At 39.4% G+C, this 18,887-nt stretch overlaps 4 protein-coding genes and 1 long non-coding RNA gene across 8 annotated transcripts; 2 read left to right on the forward strand and 3 right to left on the reverse strand.

Moving 5' to 3' along the window:
• The first annotated feature begins 253 nt into the window (after positions 1 to 253).
• abracl (ABRA C-terminal like) lies at positions 254 to 4,803 on the forward strand. 3 transcript variants are annotated; one of them, XM_086019066.1, is made up of 3 exons: positions 254 to 509; positions 1,563 to 1,628; positions 2,476 to 4,803. In XM_086019066.1, exons 2-3 carry the CDS (start codon positions 1,568 to 1,570, stop codon positions 2,658 to 2,660), a joined length of 246 nt encoding a protein of 81 aa, XP_085875192.1. In that variant the 5' UTR covers positions 254 to 509; positions 1,563 to 1,567; the 3' UTR covers positions 2,661 to 4,803. The 3 variants fall into 3 exon arrangements, with proteins under 3 accessions (XP_085875192.1, XP_085875193.1, XP_085875194.1); XM_086019067.1 differs by lacking the exon at positions 254 to 509 and adding an exon at positions 540 to 688; XM_086019068.1 differs by lacking the exon at positions 254 to 509 and adding an exon at positions 784 to 915.
• Positions 3,553 to 6,418, reverse strand: LOC147127880 (uncharacterized). Its single transcript, XR_015083925.1, has 2 exons — positions 6,260 to 6,418; positions 3,553 to 5,480 (listed from the first exon to the last, which is right to left on the reverse strand). It is a non-coding gene; the product is annotated as an uncharacterized LOC147127880 (long non-coding RNA).
• Positions 5,882 to 13,547, forward strand: heca (HECA ribonucleoprotein granule regulator). Of its 2 annotated transcripts, none has more exons than XM_086019063.1 (5): positions 5,882 to 6,372; positions 7,911 to 8,916; positions 10,193 to 10,359; positions 11,359 to 11,513; positions 13,066 to 13,547. In XM_086019063.1, exons 1-5 carry the CDS (start codon positions 6,216 to 6,218, stop codon positions 13,228 to 13,230), a joined length of 1,650 nt encoding a protein of 549 aa, XP_085875189.1. In that variant the 5' UTR covers positions 5,882 to 6,215; the 3' UTR covers positions 13,231 to 13,547. The 2 variants fall into 2 exon arrangements, with proteins under 2 accessions (XP_085875189.1, XP_085875190.1); XM_086019064.1 differs by lacking the exon at positions 5,882 to 6,372 and adding an exon at positions 6,686 to 6,812.
• On the reverse strand, positions 13,480 to 16,183 carry mtif3 (mitochondrial translational initiation factor 3). Its single transcript, XM_086019065.1, has 4 exons — positions 15,945 to 16,183; positions 15,111 to 15,570; positions 14,801 to 14,952; positions 13,480 to 14,712 (listed from the first exon to the last, which is right to left on the reverse strand). The coding sequence occupies exons 2-4, from the start codon at positions 15,565 to 15,567 to the stop codon at positions 14,488 to 14,490; spliced, it is 834 nt and encodes a 277-aa protein (XP_085875191.1). The 5' UTR covers positions 15,568 to 15,570; positions 15,945 to 16,183; the 3' UTR covers positions 13,480 to 14,487.
• A 728-nt stretch (positions 16,184 to 16,911) lies between these two features.
• On the reverse strand, positions 16,912 to 18,822 carry knstrn (kinetochore localized astrin (SPAG5) binding protein). Its single transcript, XM_086019155.1, has 9 exons — positions 18,722 to 18,822; positions 18,389 to 18,430; positions 18,182 to 18,299; positions 18,071 to 18,100; positions 17,886 to 17,985; positions 17,680 to 17,794; positions 17,535 to 17,596; positions 17,323 to 17,397; positions 16,912 to 17,179 (listed from the first exon to the last, which is right to left on the reverse strand). Exons 2-9 carry the CDS (start codon positions 18,405 to 18,407, stop codon positions 17,051 to 17,053), a joined length of 648 nt encoding a protein of 215 aa, XP_085875281.1. The 5' UTR covers positions 18,408 to 18,430; positions 18,722 to 18,822; the 3' UTR covers positions 16,912 to 17,050.
• Positions 18,823 to 18,887: the final 65 nt, after the last annotated feature.

The following is an 18,887-nucleotide window of genomic DNA, read 5'->3' on the forward strand; positions in this document are numbered from 1 at the left end:
ATGACTTCTGTACCCTACATGAAAATCAGTGTGTATTATTTTTAATAGTAAGGATTTTTAAACTGCATTATATCACAGTATTAACGTTTCTAGGTTTCAAACTACTGCTTCTCATCGTATCACGTTGCCATTCTTGAAAATACACTTGTTTTAATTCCCACACTCAGCTGTTTATTGAATGCATCACGACGTCACGGCTGTGACGCCTTAGTCAGATGAGTTTGGAGACTTCGGCAAATTTGGAAATCTGTGGCAGATTCCTGTCTGTTTAAAAAGGAAAACAAACACGAACAAAAGTTACTTTTAGAAGGCTTCAAGAAATATGCTTACTCATTTCATATATTAAATTCAGAGTCGGTTCTATTTTAGTGCGAATTTTAAATCAGCTCGTGTCTCTTGTGGTGTTTAATGTATTGAGAATTTACGACGACCTCAAACGTTGCATAGCGTAGTATTAAACCAGGCAGCCGGTACCGCATCGCGGAAAGGTGACAGACACATAATTACGGGTAAGAAAATTAAAAGTTGTTGAAAAATACCACATGCAACCGTAGTGTATATTAGTCGACTTGTTTTAAGTATTTTGGGGCAGCGCACTTTACATCCGTTTTAACAGTCAGGACTCCACCCTCATAGTGTAAGCAGACCACCGGTTACAACTGCCAAGCCTTCCGCCTTCTAATCAAAGGTTCCTGTTTTAAAGTCATTCTTAACGTTGTCTAGCTATGGCTCACCAACGTTTACATTGTAACGAGAACATGTTCACAGAAATTGATTAATAGAATCAAGAATCTTTGTTTGGTGATGGCTCGCCGGTAGCGCCGATCATCCACTTCCGCATTGACTGCAATCCGCCCTGCTCGTGTTGGAGCGCGTTGGCATGCAGTCATTTGCGCTGCTACTTCTTTCTTGATGGTATTCGAATGCAAGACATGCAAATTGAATGATCATTGTTATGGAAAAACATGTATTTAAATTTTTTCATTGAATTCAACAAACTAAATCTCCCAAACACATCTTGGAAAGTGTGTGCAGACTCCCATTTAACACGTGAATGTGATTATTACCAGTAAATTTGGGCTCAGCTTGCCCTTACTTGCCCTCTTGAAGAGATTTTTTTTCCAGCAATTGAGTTGTACATGTTATGTTAGGTAACATTAAGGTGGAAAATGTTTAATAATTTTAAAAGCAGCCATTGGTGTCTAAGACTGTTTCTATCCGCTAGATTGGACAGTTATATGAAGTTGTTGTAGAGCAGGTGTGATGTGACTTGTGTGAGGGGATCCTGAAGTAATGCAAAATGTTCAATGTATGGATTGATTATGGTTACTAATGTTGTAATTTTTTATATTAACCTCACATCACCACAATCTAGGATGAAAGTACTGGTTAGGATTTCCTAGTTATTGTGGTCCAAGAGGCACCACTGCATTGAAGTAGAGTAAATATTATGAATAAAATCTGTCTTGTGTTTACACTAAAAATCATCACACCGCTCTTAAGATATTAAGAATTGCATTAACATGTTTATGTCTCTTGTTGATTCATTTCCCTTTCCACAGCGACGATGAATGTCACGCATGAAGTAAACTTGCTGGTGGGGGAGATTGAACGACTTGGCAGCAAAAGTGAGTCCAGGCTCTCATTGCGCATTGTAGCACTATGGGATTAATTGTATTTTGTCTAGCCAGTCCGTTTTGAAGCCACTTCATTCCACAAGTCCAATTCAACTAAAAACATTGCAGTCAAGGACGAGTGAAAACTGAATTTGTTGTTGACCATTACCTTCTACACAAATACTCCAAAGTCTACAATCATTAAAACTTATTTTACAGATATTCACTTTTTCCATTTAGAGTCCTTTTTGTCAAAATGCAATATACATTTATGTTTACAACAAACCGTTTGTTAGTTGATCTACTGCATTTCCATTGAAAACAACCTCTATACATCATATACTGAGAGTAGGGGGTTTATTGCTTCCATAAGTTGTACGCTATTTATTGGGGGGGGGGGTCATTTATTGGTGCACACTCACTTTTATCCATCCCTCCATTTTCTGTAGCACTTTTCCTCATTAGAGTCGCCGGTGAGGTGGTGCCTCACAGTGGAGATATTCTTTGTTCAAAACTCAACTCGGGCCTCTCAGCTAAAGTTAGTTTGGATAGACTCTAAGACAGTTGTCTGACTTTATATGTGGCATTTTGATTGACTGATGGACCATTCCAGCGTGTTGTCAGCTGGGATACTCTCCAGAAAATGAATGAGTATATTGCATCACATCTTCCATTTCCCTGAAGTGTAGATCTCCTGTATCTTTTTGCAATGTTGCTTTTTAAAAATGTATTCAAGGGGGCAATTCATTGTTTAAGCAGGAGCTCATACAGTGTCTGAGTAAATACTGTATTATGTCCACAATTTACTCACACTGCTCCTTAGAGGCCTGAAAAAATGAATTCTCCAAATTTATCACAGATGCTGACGGTCAAACAAGCGTAAAGTTTGGAGTGCTGTTCAACGACGACCGCTGTGCCAACATCTTTGAGGCTTTGGTGGGCACCCTGAGGGCCGCCAAGAGGAAGAAAATTGTCGCCTTCGACGGCGAGTTGCTTCTCCAGGGCGTCCATGATAACGTTGACATCATCTTGCTCCAAAAATGAAATCTCTATTGCCCACAGCAACTGCAAGTGGAAGTGTTTTGGTGTCTTTTCCAAATACTGAGCTTCTGCTGTATCAATGAGCATTTAAAAAAAAAAAAAAAAGTTTTTAGCTCTCTTCCAAGCATGCACAAAGCCCACTGTTTGAATTCCCATTCTGAGACCAAACAAGTTAGAACCTACTGCAAAGTGATGGCATCATTTTTATTCGCTTGAATGTGAGTTAGTTTAATTTCAGTGTGCCAAAACCTGTTTGAGAACAGTTTTGTTTCAAGGGCTATTTAAAAGCCACAAATGACAAAGATATTTTTAATCACCTGCGGTTCCTCAAACAAAGCACACTGGCTTGACAGAAAGATTTAGATCACAGTCTAGTGTCTAATTAGTTTTATGTGTCTATTTGAAATTTTGGGTTGAATTGTAATGATCAAAGTAACAGCCTACAAATGTGTCATATTTTAAAAGATGGATTAGAACAATAATAATGTGTCTGGGCTTAGTGTTCTGCTCACCAACACATTTGATTGTAAGAAAGGCCTTTTCGTCAACCGTCGTCAAGACTGCCAATTATCCTCCCGCTGAAGCTTGTTCAAATTTTTTTTTTCTTATGGAAAACAAAACGCTCAGGGTGAATTCCATCAATATACAGTACTGGGAAAAATAAGTTTAAAGAGCTATTGTGACTGTTTGACCACAGGTCACCAAGCCCCCGGTATGACATTTTCTCTAAAGATGCAGGCTAATCTGCAGGCTAATTCATGCTGTGAGCTGACTCTAAATAGTTTCAATTAGCATGCATTTCAATTAGGATCATTTAAGCAACTTTTATTGCATGTCATGCAAACTTCAGTCATTAGTGCAAACTGTTCTCGACAAATTGTTCCCAATGAACACGTTTTTAAAGGTAGACAAGGTTTTATTCAGCACTCGGTGTTCATATCAACAATAAAATATCTGGATTAATCACACAAAACATAGCTACAATATGTTGGCTAACAATGGTTCCATGCATTACATAAGTCCATTATGCTACCTCTCAACTTTTTGCATTAACAAATGATAAATTCAAGATCAGAAAGTTCTGAAGACAATTACATTTCTAAAGACGTGTACCTTTTTGTATTCTTTGCTATGTGGATTACATCCCATGTTTTTGTACAGAATCTTTGTTTTCCTTGCCAAGCAAACTCCCCAAAAATCAGTCCATGTCATGGACGAAGTGTTTACATTTGACACGTGTTTGTAGTGCAACCTTTTAATCTTATAATTACTACAGGGTGCCAACAAAAAAACATCTGTTGGTACTTTTTCCTCAGGACCAAATCAACTCAACCAAATATGCTTGATCAATGAATGAACTAGTAATAGTTTTTGTCTAATTACCACTGTTTGTTTTGTACTGTAGGTCCTATGACACTTGCAGATCAGGCACGATCATATCAAAATGTAATTTTATATGATTTAGAATCTGATAAAACAAAAGCACAGTCCTCTTGTATGAGGCTGAAAATGAGCCTAATGCAAACAAGAATTACCGGGACTAGTAGTGTAAAATTATCAACCGCATGATTTTGACCGACTGCTCAATCACATGATGTCGGCCTGTTTGTCTTTGTAACAATTGTGGGAGATGCAAACAGTGAGATGCCAGGTCTGCAAGTTCAATGTGTCCGATTCACACCTACTGCTGTCACGCCAACCAGGTGGATCTATTGTTTCAGGTATTAATTTTTTACTGGTGTTTTTTTTTTTTTTTTTTTTTTTTTATAACATAATTGGTATACAAACAGCATCAACCTCAGATCAGATGTTGTCATATGAAATGAATTAGAAGTTCAGTGAATGGACTGCATTGTAAAACACATTGGTGAATGGTGATAACCTTGATAGTAGCACTGGAAAAAAAGGTCGCCCCGGGTAATTTAAATTGGATTAGTCTAGACACGCTTGTCAACTAAAATGTAAATGACGTGAACATATACAGTAGCAAAAAGAGGAGAGTGCTTTCCAGAACAGCATCGATACCTCAAGCTGTTGACACTATGATCCATGTCTGAATTAATACATGACTCCTGCATAGTGTGTTAGTATTACTGTCTGCAATAACCCTTGTCTACCCTCCAATAAATGAAAACTTTTCAAATCATACTGCTTTGACACTTGTTTTTTTTTCTTTTTTTCATGACAGCTAAGATGGAACGTGCAACATTTGCTTGCGTTCTGGTTCCAGGGCAAAAAAAATTACAAAATAATTAATCATGGGTTTAAGTGATATTCAAACATTTTTAATCCGGGAAACAGGTTGACATAGTAGTTAGCACGTTTGCCTCACAATCTTGAGGATCAGTGTTCCAATTTTGGATCTGGCCTTCCTTTGTAAAGTTTGCATGTTCTCTCCCTGCTCTAAATTGTCCAAAGATGACAGTGTAAAGTCAGCCGGGATAGATCACTGTATAATGGAGCCAACAGAAAATGGATGGAGCTTTAAATCTACTTGCTTTCTAAATTGATTTACAGTCACCTTGGTTAGACAGGGATATATATTTTTGTTGCAGCACACAACAAAAGTACAACGTTTTTAAACCAAGGTTCATTTCCTTGTCAAAATCACTCATGTAGAAAGGAACACTGAAAATATGATAACAGATTCAGCCTTATCGCAACTCAAGTCTTCGGGAAAAAAACTCAATCATAAATCAGCGGGCTCCCACGTGAATGTGATGCAGATGACCTCCTCCCCCTGACTTCTTTATTTTCTCTCAGGACTTTCTGCGTTCACAGCTGAAATTTGAGAGGGGATTGGGTATGCTGGTATGCTTGCTGCTAAAGAAGGGAAAAGCAGAAAACATGAATTTGATATTTTACACAGTTTTACATCATTGTAGCCGCACTATCACTCACTGGCCTCAACATTAGGTACACCTGCAGAAGCTCCAATGTAAGAGCTGCACTTTACATATACCTGCAATTACATTCCGTTACACAGGCTCGAATAAAGACATACACACTAGTTTTGGTCATTTCATGTTTTTTTTAAAATATATAAATATAGCTAACTCGCCTCCCTTTGTTGAACAGGAACAGGAACACACACAATACGTTTTCAAATACGAGGATTTTATTGGGGACGGATATTGGAAGCGGTTCTGAGAATGAATAAATGAAACGTGTTTAAAAAGCAAGAAGTGAAGTTTCTAGATTCCGAGGGTACTTGAACACAGCAAATGTTGCCGTCGGCCAATGCCGGGGGTCCTGTGACGTCACGGGGTGGAAGAAGACGACAGAGCAGGAATGAAAACAAGTGAGGGGCACGCCTTCTCTCTTAAAGGTTATAGCAGCTTAATAAGTGCTGCTGTCAGAGCTGCACGGAGAGACTAAATAACAACACCAACAACTACAACAACTATTACTCCGACAAAAGCACGTTTGTGATTCACCAAACATCGAGAGTACCCCTGCAGAAATGGAGCCCACAAAAATGACAGACTACGTGAACATTAGCCGTTGGTGAAAGCGATCGAACAGAGCACTTGACTCACAAATCGTGTGGGGAAAACAATGCCCAACCAGAAGAACAACAAGGGGAAGAAGAGCAAACGCACCAACAGTAGCGGAGATGAACAGGAAAATGGAGCCTGTGCGGCCGCAACAGGAGGCGCGGCCGCGGCCGCGGTTGCTGCTGCTGCTGCTGCACCCGGGAGCGAGCGTTCGAGTGGTAAGAGAGGAAGCGGTACACAGACGTACATGAACAAGTTTGGTGATGCTACCTTCCTGCGCTGCCTGTGCGGCTGTATGACATACTTGGGCTCGTGTGACATGCCTGCACAGCGATGTTGCAAACGGCCGTGTTCGTGCAGCTGATCTCGTTGCACAGAAATCCAGTCGTGCAACACTACCGTGCTAAATGATTGCATTCTAATGGTTTGCACTCGGATCATCTGAAAATGTAGGCTCGATGACGACTGGGGGCCTAGTGTGAAACGGGTTGATATCGTTCGTTATCTGACCCAGAAAGTCTGCTCATTTGCCAACGATTTGCTTGCGTTGATTTATTTTATTGTACATATTATGTGGCAAAAAAGGAGCATTTCGTCAAGCTTGTTGTTGGACGAAAAGAAGATCGACTGCTGTCTCTTTAAATATATTAGTCGTGAAGTAAGTGATTCGCCTTGGAACGAATAATATATACAATTGTCAAATGTATGAGGGGAATTTAGCAGGAGTCAACACAACAACAATACATTATACCACCCTACCCCAAATGTGTTCAGTGGTCGAATGAACATTTCCATACATTTTGTTGCATGCACATTGAAATGTAATGTTAATGTTAATGTTAATGTTATGTGTAGATTGCAGTTGTCAAAACTGCCCACGCAAGTAATTTACTTCACCAGTCAGCACTCGTTTCCCCCTGTTTCTCTTTTGTTATGCTGTCTTAATAGACATACATTGCAGTGGAACTGAGCTGTGTATCAGTCCATTTAGTAAATCTTTAAATGATATGATAAATCAAAATCAATGCTATTTTAGGTGTCCTATGCAAGTGCGACCCATAGTTGATATGCCGTGTAGATAATGGGTGATCACGTGAATTTGATTTTAAAGTACAGTCATGCTCTTTAGAGATTTTAGGGGCATGATGTGCATGTTAGACTTGGTGATAACTTTTGGCACAGGCACGTGATGTAGTATACATTAGATTGGATCACTGTCTCTTTACTGTCAACAAAAGCGCCCATGGTCTCGGTTTAGTTAGTTGACCGAAATTAGACCTAATTTACATAGTTTCTCCCCCATGTGGATTCTCCCTATTACAAAGTCCGAGTCCTTATAAGCATTTTTTTTACACACTGTCAGTCACAGCCGTCTTTTTTCAAAGAGTATAATTTCCGAGCTTCTAAGATAGTATAACAAGGGTAAAAAGAGACAGGACAGCTGTGTGAAAGGAAATAGCAGAAAGTCAAGACTGGAGTATGTAAATTTAATGCCCAAGAGGCACTTTTCCCACCCTATTGTGTTCAAAACAATTGTTGCTGTCTGCCAAGTTTTTTTTTATACATCTCACTAGACCTAGCACGGACAACGAGACACATCCAATCATCTGATTGTTGGATGCCGCTCTGTGAACAATGTCGATTTGGGCACTTAGTTGCTGCTCTTTGCTCGTCAGGGTTAAGCACAGAGAATACATTTCACGGTACATGTAACACAAAAATATCGTCTGATATCCCTCTGTCTTGAATTATCTAGAGGCCCAGTGTGCGACCCCTCTGGGCTGCAGCTTGGGCCGGCCCATTGACCTGGAGAAGGATGACTACCAGAGGATCCATTGCAACAACGAGCTGTGCCCCTACGGAAACTGGATGCATCTGCAGTGTTTCTACGAGTGGGAGAGCTCCATTCTGGTCCAGTTCAACTGCATCGGCCGTGCGCGCTCTTGGAACGAGAAGCAGTGTCGGCAGAACATGTGGACCAAGAAAGGATACGACCTAGCGTTTCGGTTCTGTTCCTGCCGCTGCGGCCAGGGTCATCTGAAAAAAGACACTGACTGGTATCAGGTGAAGCGCATGCAGGACGAGCGGAAGAAGAAACCATCGGAGAGGAGCACTGGGAGGGTGGGGTCCTGTGGAGGGGCTTCTGGGTCCGGGGACAGTGTGTTCGAGGACCCCAGGAAAAGCAAGCCAGCGGGGGGAGTGGCTAAAACAGCGCACAGAGCATCGAGTCAGGAGCAACCGCGGAGACAATCAGTGGACCGCCAGAACTCTGTCGAGAGAGGAGCAGGAGCAGCAGGAGGTCTCTTTCCTTTAGGGCCTCCTTTGAAGTCTCCATGTGACTCCCCGGGACAGTCTCCTCCGACTGGTTTCTCCTTTTCGCCAACTTCTGTCCTCGGACCTGGCGGAGTTGGTTCAGGTTTTCGGGGTTCCCGTCAATTAGGAGAATTCCTCAAATCCGCAGTGCACATGGACGCGCAGCGGAAGCATCTTTTAGTCGGGGGAGCGCTCAGCCGAGCCTCAGCTTGCGTTCCTCACCTCGACCCCGCAGCTGTTCTACCCCTGCCGATGGCCTTCACGCTCCCGCTTCATCACCGACTTGCCTCGGGCAGCTTAGGTGATAGCTCCCTGCCTCAGCCTGTGCAGTTTCTGAGGAGGCTGGATCTCTCAGAGCTTCTCACTCACATCCCTCGCCATAAGCTCAACACCTACCATGTTCGAATGGAGGACGACGCCCAGGCGGGTCAGGGAGAAGAACTGCGCAGGTAAGGAGACCCTTGAACATGCAGGGCCCTATTTTGATGCCCAGTGCCAATCTAGTGCAATCCAACTGTGCGCATGGGTGGCGTTTTCTTTCTTTTGGTATATTCATAGACGAGCGCAGGTAGAAATAGGAGTTTGCGCTGTTGTGAGAGTGAACGCATTCCCGGCCAATTGAAGCGGCTCCCCTCATCTCCTTTAGTTCTGCGCAGGTGAGGTGTTTTTTTTGTTTTTGTTTTTGCTTTTTCAATTTATTGCAAACTCCCCCTTTAAAATGGCAGTCAACCCAAATATATTTTTTTCCAAGAATATGTTCTGTGCAAGCCCACTAGTTGAAACAAGGCATTTTGATCAATATTGCGTTTGTGGAATTGTGTGGTTAATCCACCCCTATTTAGCCATCTCAGGCGGCGGCCATTTTGTCACTTCTGTCGACTGAAAATGACATCACAACTGCTCAGGGCTCAGGTAACAACCAATCACGGCTGACCTGTTTTCTGAAACTGAGCCGTGATTGGTCATTACCTGAGCCCTGAGCAGTTGTGATGTCATTTTTAGTCGACCGAAGTGACAAAATGGCCACCCCCAGATATGGCTAAAAAGCTGGTGGAGTTTGATGCTTAACTTATATTTCACAAACTCAATATTAATCAAAATGCCATGTCTCAACTAGTGGGCCTGCTGGGAACATATTTTTGAAAAAAAATGTGTTAGGGTTGATTTCCTTATAAGTATACTCAGTATACCAAGAACCTTTTGGACATTTCTGTACTTCCAACATCTTCGTCAAGACCTATAACAGATTGTTAGCCAGACCCTATCTCAGGCCCATTATCAGACTTCACAAATGTTCCTTCTGGATGAGTTGACAAAAAATATTACAAATAGACTGCAAAAATTACCAGAGGTGTGGAAGCTAATAGAGTGACAAAGGGTGGACAACCTCCATACTTTAATTTTCACTTCCTGATGGTATGGCTTGCTTTCTCAATTCCTCTTGTCCTGTTAATTCAAATATTCTACAGCTAATAAAGGCCTAAGGGATATTAAAGCAGATTATTCTATAATGATTATTTATTTTGGGGGATGACTCGCAAAAAACATGACCTGAAATGTCATTCAGCCAAGGAAATTACAGCATGAAAAAGTGACGAGAGTAACCGGCAAACAGGAAGTACACTTTTCTTTCACCTACAATTTAGCTGGTTTAGAGTGACCACAAAACGGCAACCTCATCAAAGTTTAGAACCTTTGTGAAATTTACTCACTGTTGTCTTATAGGTTCATCCTGTCCACTCTCAGCGCAAGCCAACGAAACGTGGTCAACTGTGCGCTATGCCACCGTACGTTGCCGGTGTTTGAACAGTTTCCGCTGGTGGACGGCACAATGTTCCTAAGCCCATCACGCCACGATGAGATTGACTATGATGTTCCTTGCCACCTGCAAGGTAACAATGGATTCTTTGTATCTTTTAGGATTGTTTTATTTCATCTGGACATTGTCAAACATTTCTTTCTTCTGTGTCGTTGCATTCGACACACCGATCAATGAGAATCGAGGTTGATCTGTATCTTTTCCTTTTTGTATTACTCAAAATAAGCTAATTATGCCATGGGCACTGTCAATTGTTTGACTATATAAGTTAATAATGTTGCATTGCTTTCCAAAAGCAGTATGCTGTAGTTTAGTTGGTAAAATTTAATTAAAAAGTGCACATCCATAATTATTAACAGCAAAGCATATCAGTCTATTTGCAGTGAATTAGCACTCTGCTTGCAAAAGATTCTTTGATGTATTGTAGCCAGCCACACAGTTTAAATATGTATGGCGCCTAATATGCATAACTATGAAAGGGCAATTGATTAAGCCTTTGTCCCCGAGAGAAATGGTTTAATTTGGCCTTGCTGTCAAAAAGTGGAGATTGATTGAAATTTCATTTGACATCATGGCTGTTATTTACAGAAGGATGGTCGATAACATTGATTGACCAGCAAAGATACTCCCTTTCTGTTTGGCATTAGCCTCTGTGCTAGCTTTACTATTCAGAGTTAATGCCTTAAAATGATCAAAGTTTATTTCAAGACACCATTTTGGCTTTTGCATGTTAGATGTTGAATATTCATCAAGTATCTCAAGCTAAGTCAATTATTAATGAATGAAATGCTAATTTAACATACAACATATAGGGTTGTATCTTCACTGGAGCTACAGAAAGTACAGTATGTATCTTTACAGTACAGTATGTTTCTTTCTGAGTTGTTTGTCTGGTAAATATCTAATAATATAATATCAATTTCTAACCTCACCACGGCAAATCAGCAACCCTTAGCTAATATGTTGCATATTCACCGCAGTGAAACCGAAATGACACTTTCAAGGCAGCTCCTTATTTTTCCATAATGATGCCTTTAATTGGCAACTAATCATCTTTCTTCATCTCTAACAGGCAGGTTAATGCACCTCTATGCCATATGTGTGGATTGTCTCGAAGGTGTCCACAAGATCGTATGTATCAAGTGCAAGTCTCGCTGGGATGGGAGCTGGCATCAACTGGGCACCATGTATACCTACGACATCCTGGCTGCTTCACCTTGTTGTCAGGTAGAAATATAGATAGAGTATATACACAGAACATGTGTTATTGTACACACTATCATTGGTGGTTACGGTCTCCTTTTCCTGGAATCCTCAGTGGATAGAATGACAAGTAGCAGAAGGAAATATTGTATTAAAGTATGCTCACTCCCTGCTAAACTACATTTAAAAAAAATATAGACATCAAGTTAAGACCAAAATGATGAAAAGGCAATATCTGAATAATTTTTATTCAGTGCCTTGAAAAAGTGTTTGCCCCCTTTTTGAGTTCCCGCTTTTTTTTTTTTTTTCATATTTATCACAATAAAATCTTTTGGATCATCAAGCTAATTTTAATATCTCACAAAGTGAACCAAAGTAAATACCAAATGCAGTTTCTAAATGATGATTTTATTTATTGAGGGAGAAAAAATCCAAACCTATCTGGCCCTATGTGGAAAAGTAATTGCGTGAGTTAACTGTGATTAACCAGATTTTGGAAAGCTAAGTTCAATTTTTATTGGTCATAAGCAGGTCTAATTACTTCCCGATTTTGGTACATCAGCCTAAATACTAATGCGGTCAAAGCCTGGCTTTTTAAAAGCATGTAAAAACTGTTTTTAGTCTTGGCTGTGGGTTATCATTTTTAATGATTCATTCTAGGGCTGTCAAAGGTAAAGCATTAACTATGGAGATTAATTTAAATTTTATAATGCATTAAAAAAATTAACTCAGTTAACTCAGTTTTATTTACTTCCTGAGGTAGCTTCCCTCTGCTCTCTTTGCAGCCAAACAGAATCACTTTCACAAAGACAGACCTATATGTAATTTTACTTTAAAAAGTTGCTCGACAGCTCATTGGAAAAATCCACAATAATTTGCGCACTTCGCAAAACCAAATTCAAATACCATATTAGTTGTACATCTTTTGTGTATCGTTCCACAGTTGTATTTTACAGGAAAAGAATCGTATTCAATGATCAAAGAAAGCTATTAGAACAGTCTTTGAATGAAAACATACTTTTATTTTGTTTCCATATTAATTCCAAGATTTTACTCAAGTAAACATCGGTCCCAAGCTTTGTGAAAAAAAATTGTAGTTGTAAAATAAGATGAATCAGGATTGATTATGGAAAATCTTGCGATTAATCAGTTGAAAAAATATAATCGGTTAACAGCACTAATTTTAACATAAAACAACACTTGTACAGTATACACAATGCTACAAAGTTGTATTTTAGCCACACTCCAAAATATATGTAACGCTATTACAACTTTCACAGGGCACGTTTTTTTTTCGGATTTACTACTTTTACTCTCAGAACTTTGGGGATATCATGCTTTATTAGTTTAAAAGTTGAAAGAAAAGTCCAGTTTCATGTAGATTGTGTGCGTGGTTTTTTTTTTCTTAAAGCATCATATCGTCGCTGTCCTGTGTAAAACACGTGTCCATTTTTATTTTTATGTGAATGGTATTTCTGCATTAGACATTGTGATATATATTTTTTTTTTATTCCAAAATTGGACGTGTGTTTTTCGACGTTATGCCCTGTATTTATGTCCCTCTGTGTGCCACCAGGCTCGTCTCAACTGTAAACACTGTGGGAAACCAGTGGTGGATGTTCGTGTCGGAATGCAGTATTTCTCCGAGTACAGCAACGTGCAGCAGTGCCCTCACTGCGGCAACCTGGACTATCACTTTGTCAAACCCTTCTCCTCCTACAAAGTACTCGAGGCTTATTGACAAATGTTGTTCATGCATGCTAGTTAATGCTGCTTTTATTTTTACAGTTTAGTAAAGTTTATATTTTCAAGTGTGAGGAGGAGCTCAAGATTAGTTGGATGTCTTAGGTTTCCACTTGTACTGTTTTTTAACTTTTTTAAATGTACACACAGAGCACGACTCTTAAGTTCCAAGGCTGTGTCTAATGCTAAAAGCTCAAGAAAGGTGTTGGATTAAGTGTGAAACACATCTCTTTGTGACAAGTGAATGTATCTGTAAGCCAAATTAGATTTTTATTTTTGCCATTAAATAATTCTTGAATAAAGGTAAGATACATAGTGGTTGTGGATTTTTACCAAATCTGTCACAGCTAATCAATGAACTTTTGAAGCTTTGTTTCATTCGCACTTGGTGGATATTTTAACATGAATATTACCATCAGTTTTCTGCTAAATACAGAAAAGAAGACCAATTAAGTGAGGAGTGTGACATTAGAGCACATCATTTGGCTATGATTAATACTCACTGAAGGCGGTGGGCATTACCAGGACCATGCATTTCAAAATAGAGTTTACAGAAGTCTAAATTGAGCCTAAACTCTGACTAATGTTTAAAATGCATTTTCCAATTACCACCAGGATGATTAATTTTATTTTAGACAAACTGGAAAAAAAATGTTGATATTCATTATTAACTCATTCACTGTTTGAAAAAAATAGAAAAAAAAAAGATAAATACCGGTACATTCCTGGGATTGAATGGCTGCACTGTGAAACGACAAGTAAATTCGTCAATGGCAGTGAATGAGTTAATAATGCACTGATGCAGTGAAGTTATGGTACAATTACCAGTGAGGTAGTTTCTTACAACAGTACCAAGTCAAAAGTAGCTACTTCTGATGACCTTCAACACTACAAACATTTCATGATTCACGGTTTGACACCAAGCTGTAGCTTTAAAACTAGCGTTTCCCCAACATTAATTTATCCAAGGCACCCATTTTACATTATAAAAATTTCATAGCACACCATCAAAGTAATGTCACAAAGTACGAATACTGAAATGGTGATAATCTCGTCTCAGTTTTGTTTACTTTAACTCAAAGCTGATATACTCGCAGGAAGACATGACTTATTTTATTATAGAATGGCAACAGGTGGACACACCGGTTTAGTGTACTTTTTACCATCTAATAAAGAGCATTCAATCGAGTAGCTAGCATGGATATCCCGCACAATCATGGAATTAAACAGATTGCACTTTGTGCTACCAAATAGTTTATTTCTCGTTGATAATTGCTGATACGTCTTGTGTGTCCGGAGGTGACGTTTGATCCTGGGCAGCCTGCGACAAAGTCTGATCTTTGTCTCTTTTGGACAGTTCCTTAGCTGAAGGTGGCCGAAGTATGCACATGGCTGCTTGACCCTCCCGTATGACTTTTGGCTTGGAGACAAATCCCACCATCACCTTTATTTGTTGAACCATCTGCTCTAGGTTTTGATCCTGTATGAAAATAAGATTCGTTATACGGCACATAACAATATGTGATCAATTTGGGACCAGTGGTAAATTGGGCATGGGTCTTCCTCACCAGGTCGTTGGTAGACTCCTTGCGTGGCGAGCGCAATGTAATCCTAACGTGGTGCTTCTTGTCCAACCAGCTTTCCACCTGCTTCAGTTTGTTGGCCAGGTCGTGAGGAGCGATGCCGGATGAAAAGGTAAGCTCTTTGACCTGCACAGGAGCTATAAAGAATATACCAACAAAAACAGCTGTTTTACACTGCATTTCATCTGCTTGTGACATGTATGCAGATTAGCATCCTTTTACAGGTCTGTGCACAAGTACAGTATATTTACCAAATGTAGAGACTTGTGTCAAAACCTATCTTGGTTCCACACACCTGCTTTTGCTTTCTGTTTTTCCCACATTTTCATCTGTTCTTCGTGGATTTGTTTCCCACTCATCAGACGATAGACTGGAGGGTCCTGTCGTTCGCTGAGCAGCACCAGTTTGAGACCCTTCTCATCCATGATTCTGAGCACATTCGCGCGGTGGAGGACACCCAAATTGTCCCCTGTCTCACTGATTACTTGGATCTGTCTGTCCGGGATTTTGCGGCCAATACTTGTGATCGTGGTACGAGCCCGAGGATCCTGCTTTTTTTTCTTCGCTGCAGGAGTCGGGTTCAAGTTATCCACCTCTGTGCAGAAGGGAGACCATCTCCAAGGGTTAGCAAAGATGCTGCTCTTTTCGCTCCTTTTGAGAATCCGTAATGCTGGTATCCAGGAGCCAGGACTGCCCCCATACACCGTTTGGACTGCATGACAAAGCACTTGCCTCACACACCCTGCAGCCATAATCTGAACATAGTAAGCACACATGCATAATGATTTTAAAAAAAAGTCACAAGCATGAACAATATACTTTAAATATTTGTTCCCAATTGAGAGAGGCCTAGTAGTGAACATTATCGAAATAATGACTTAGTAAAATTCATTTGAGCACCTCCCCATTCAAAAAAATAAAAGACAAAATGACCAGTTTCTACAAAATTTGACGGATTGTTTTTCTTAAAATTAAGAGTACTCAACGAAAATTTAATTTGTGGCGCTTATGGCCCAAATAACTCTTGGGGGGCAAACAAAATAAAATGTACTTCCAGCACTGGCATTTCTTACATGTATCTTTACTATCGGTACGTTATTATTTTTTATATTTTCATTTTATGACTTACCCAGCTCCTCTCGCCAGAGTGGAGCGCTGCGAGTCGCTATTGGTAGGGGGGCAGTATTCAACAGCCTTTTAGTTGCTTAGGTCTTCGCTGAACAAATAAAAACATAAACATTGTTTGATTTTGCAGCATTTGATCACTGCCGTTCAATGTCGTGAACTCATATTTGCTGAATCTGAAGGGTGACTGCTGCTGGCTTCTTCCGTAATGCTCGACTTCTTCGTAAACTTACTACGGGAAAACACAGTATGTAAACGTACAATACTGCCCACTGTAGATCAATGACATGCATTACCATGCTGTCTCGGTCATTATTTTCCTGGTTAATGCTTTAAAATAAAACATTTTAAGGCAAAATAAAAAGCTAAGGATTACTCTAAGCTATATATTTTTTCTTTGCTACATGCTAATATCTGAGAGGAATCTAAGGTGTGAAAAGAAAACAATATAATACACCTTGCCTTATGTTTTACCAGATGATGGAGAATTTTTGAATGACAAACACACAAACAACATTCCACTAGCTGAAAACATCAAACAATTCTTATATGAGGCCATGGATGGGGAATATCTTGCTTCTCCTAATGTGTTGCCATATTGTTAATGCTCTCTGGTTCATGTTCCTCTATGCCATGCAGTCCATTTTTTCACTTATGAGCACAAGAGCTCTATCAATCAAGATACTAGCTTCAGTAGACTTGACCTTGCTGTCATGTCATCATCTGCAGAGGTTGTAACATAACAAGCCTATTTTAACAAGACAAAGAGTATAAAGTACATAGGTATGTATGGATATCAGTCAGAGAACTAAAAATGAAAAAAATGGAAAATTGAAAATGTGAAGCAACTACCTCCGTGATAAATTAGATCAATCAGGGGTTGTTGAAAATTAGGGAATGCTCCAAATGCAGTTTCAGATGGATCCATACACATCTGCAGCATGTAAGCCACTTATTGATGTACAACATGACAAACTTTATTATTTATTGGGACTGAATAACAATGACATTTAACGACATATGTCTTTACCCACATACATGAACAACAGGAACATTTGTATCAATATTGACTCGCACGCTTAAACATTTAAACAAGGCAATTGAACACATTTACAATAAGAGAGCTTCTGCCTCCATTAGAGCTTTTTCCAAGTCTGCAGCTTCCAGAGCGAAGGTCTGTCTCTCCTGCATCATTTGCTCACGTGCTTCAGTCAGGTCTATCATTGTCTTGTGGAGTTCCTAAATGTATTAAAAAAAAAAAAACCCCAGATGATGTCAAAACATGCAAATATTTGAAACCATTTAGGGTCAAATATAAAAGTTACAAACCAATCATTTATAATTCATAATAATGATGATGATGATAATAATATTTACATCACCTGCAGACAAGAGCGCTGCTGAGTTGCTACATCACCAAAAGCTTTTAATTCCTTCAGCAAGTCTGTGGAGACACTCTGGAATAGCATACACATTTTGTAATAATTTAGTTTGGTTTGAAATCTTGTACATGAATTACTACTATTATTTTTCATTTTACAGAAAATTACATGAAATAGAGCAAAAAACTTTAAATAGTAATACATGTGCGTACCGTGACTTCTTTTCTTTGTTCTTCATTCTGGCGTGCAGCTTCACCAATTAGTTCTCCTGAAACTACGTAGTAATGAAAATGAATTTTAATTTCAATAATGTCAAAAAGATCATTATCAGAACAATGTGCTTCAAAGCATACTTACTTGGGTCTATTTTTGCAGCCACTAAGATTATCTGACATTCCTTGAGGTTTTTCTGTACCTCAAAATTCTCTTTTTCAAGGTCACCGTACTGCTGCTCCAGATGGGAAACTCTTTGCTGTGTTTTAAAAACAACAATCTGGTATAAACCACGCAACCACTAAACATGGTGTCAATCGAAGGAATTGGTTATCTTTCTATTTCTATACCTGTGTTTCCCTAATGTTTTTCTGAAGTTGCTCATTGGCAGCTGCCAGTTGTTGATTTTGCTCCTTTAGTTCTGCCTGCAGTTCATATCTTGTTGAAACCCTAAAGCAAACAAACAGTATATGCTTATATGAATAAGGTTAAATCCCCACTATACTTGCGCAGCAAAATTATTTTATGCACTTACCCTTTGTAAACTTTTGGTGCAACATTTTCTCTGCAGGACAAGAGTGTGAAAAGGAGGGGGGAACACAAATGTGGCAGATAAATGCTTATCCATTTGCAGGAGAGTTCTCACCGTGATATGTGTTCTTTTTGTCTGAGGACACCATCTTTTTGGTAAGTCTTCGCTGAAGCACAACCGGTTGGTGCGTCCTTTTTATGCGTCGATTTCTTTGGCTCTGTATGGAGCTGTCCTGATGGGAAAAATGATACTAAATTCAATATATGTTGTTTCAAACCGACATAAACATCAAAAGGGAAGAAAACGATCGAATGTGCTGACCTCTGGGAATTTTTGACATTGTCCTATCAAAGATGCCAGCGACTGCAAAAAGTGATTACAAATGATTGGTTTAGTTTTTTTGAGTGAACGGCGGTTATATAATATTCTAGTAACACACATACATAAGAAATTTCCGCCTGTCTAATTAACTAAATTCAATTGTGTCTTTTTGCAGGGAAACCTACAGTACATAGAGTTGGAAGTGGAATAAACCTACACCGTAGTTCGGGTTTCCAACCACAAAGCAACATTATAATGCAACACAACATTGCGGGTAAAGTATTAAAACTAACTTGATCGTTTCAAACACACAATATTAAATATAGATCCTACCGTACGGAACGTTGCACCAAATGCGTTAGCAAACAGTAACCCGCAATAATTTTAAAAAAGACAAGCCCACTATTGTATTTCCGCTATGTGCGTCATTACCGGTATGCGGTTTCCAGACTCTGAAAATTACATTTTTCTAAATATTTTGTAATTTTATATTTTTATT

The sequence above is a fragment of the Filicampus tigris genome, chromosome 20 (genome assembly GCF_054856515.1).
Source record: "Filicampus tigris isolate MCC_2025a chromosome 20, RoL_Ftig_1.0, whole genome shotgun sequence".
In the NCBI taxonomy this organism is placed as follows: Eukaryota; Metazoa; Chordata; class Actinopteri; order Syngnathiformes; family Syngnathidae; genus Filicampus; species Filicampus tigris.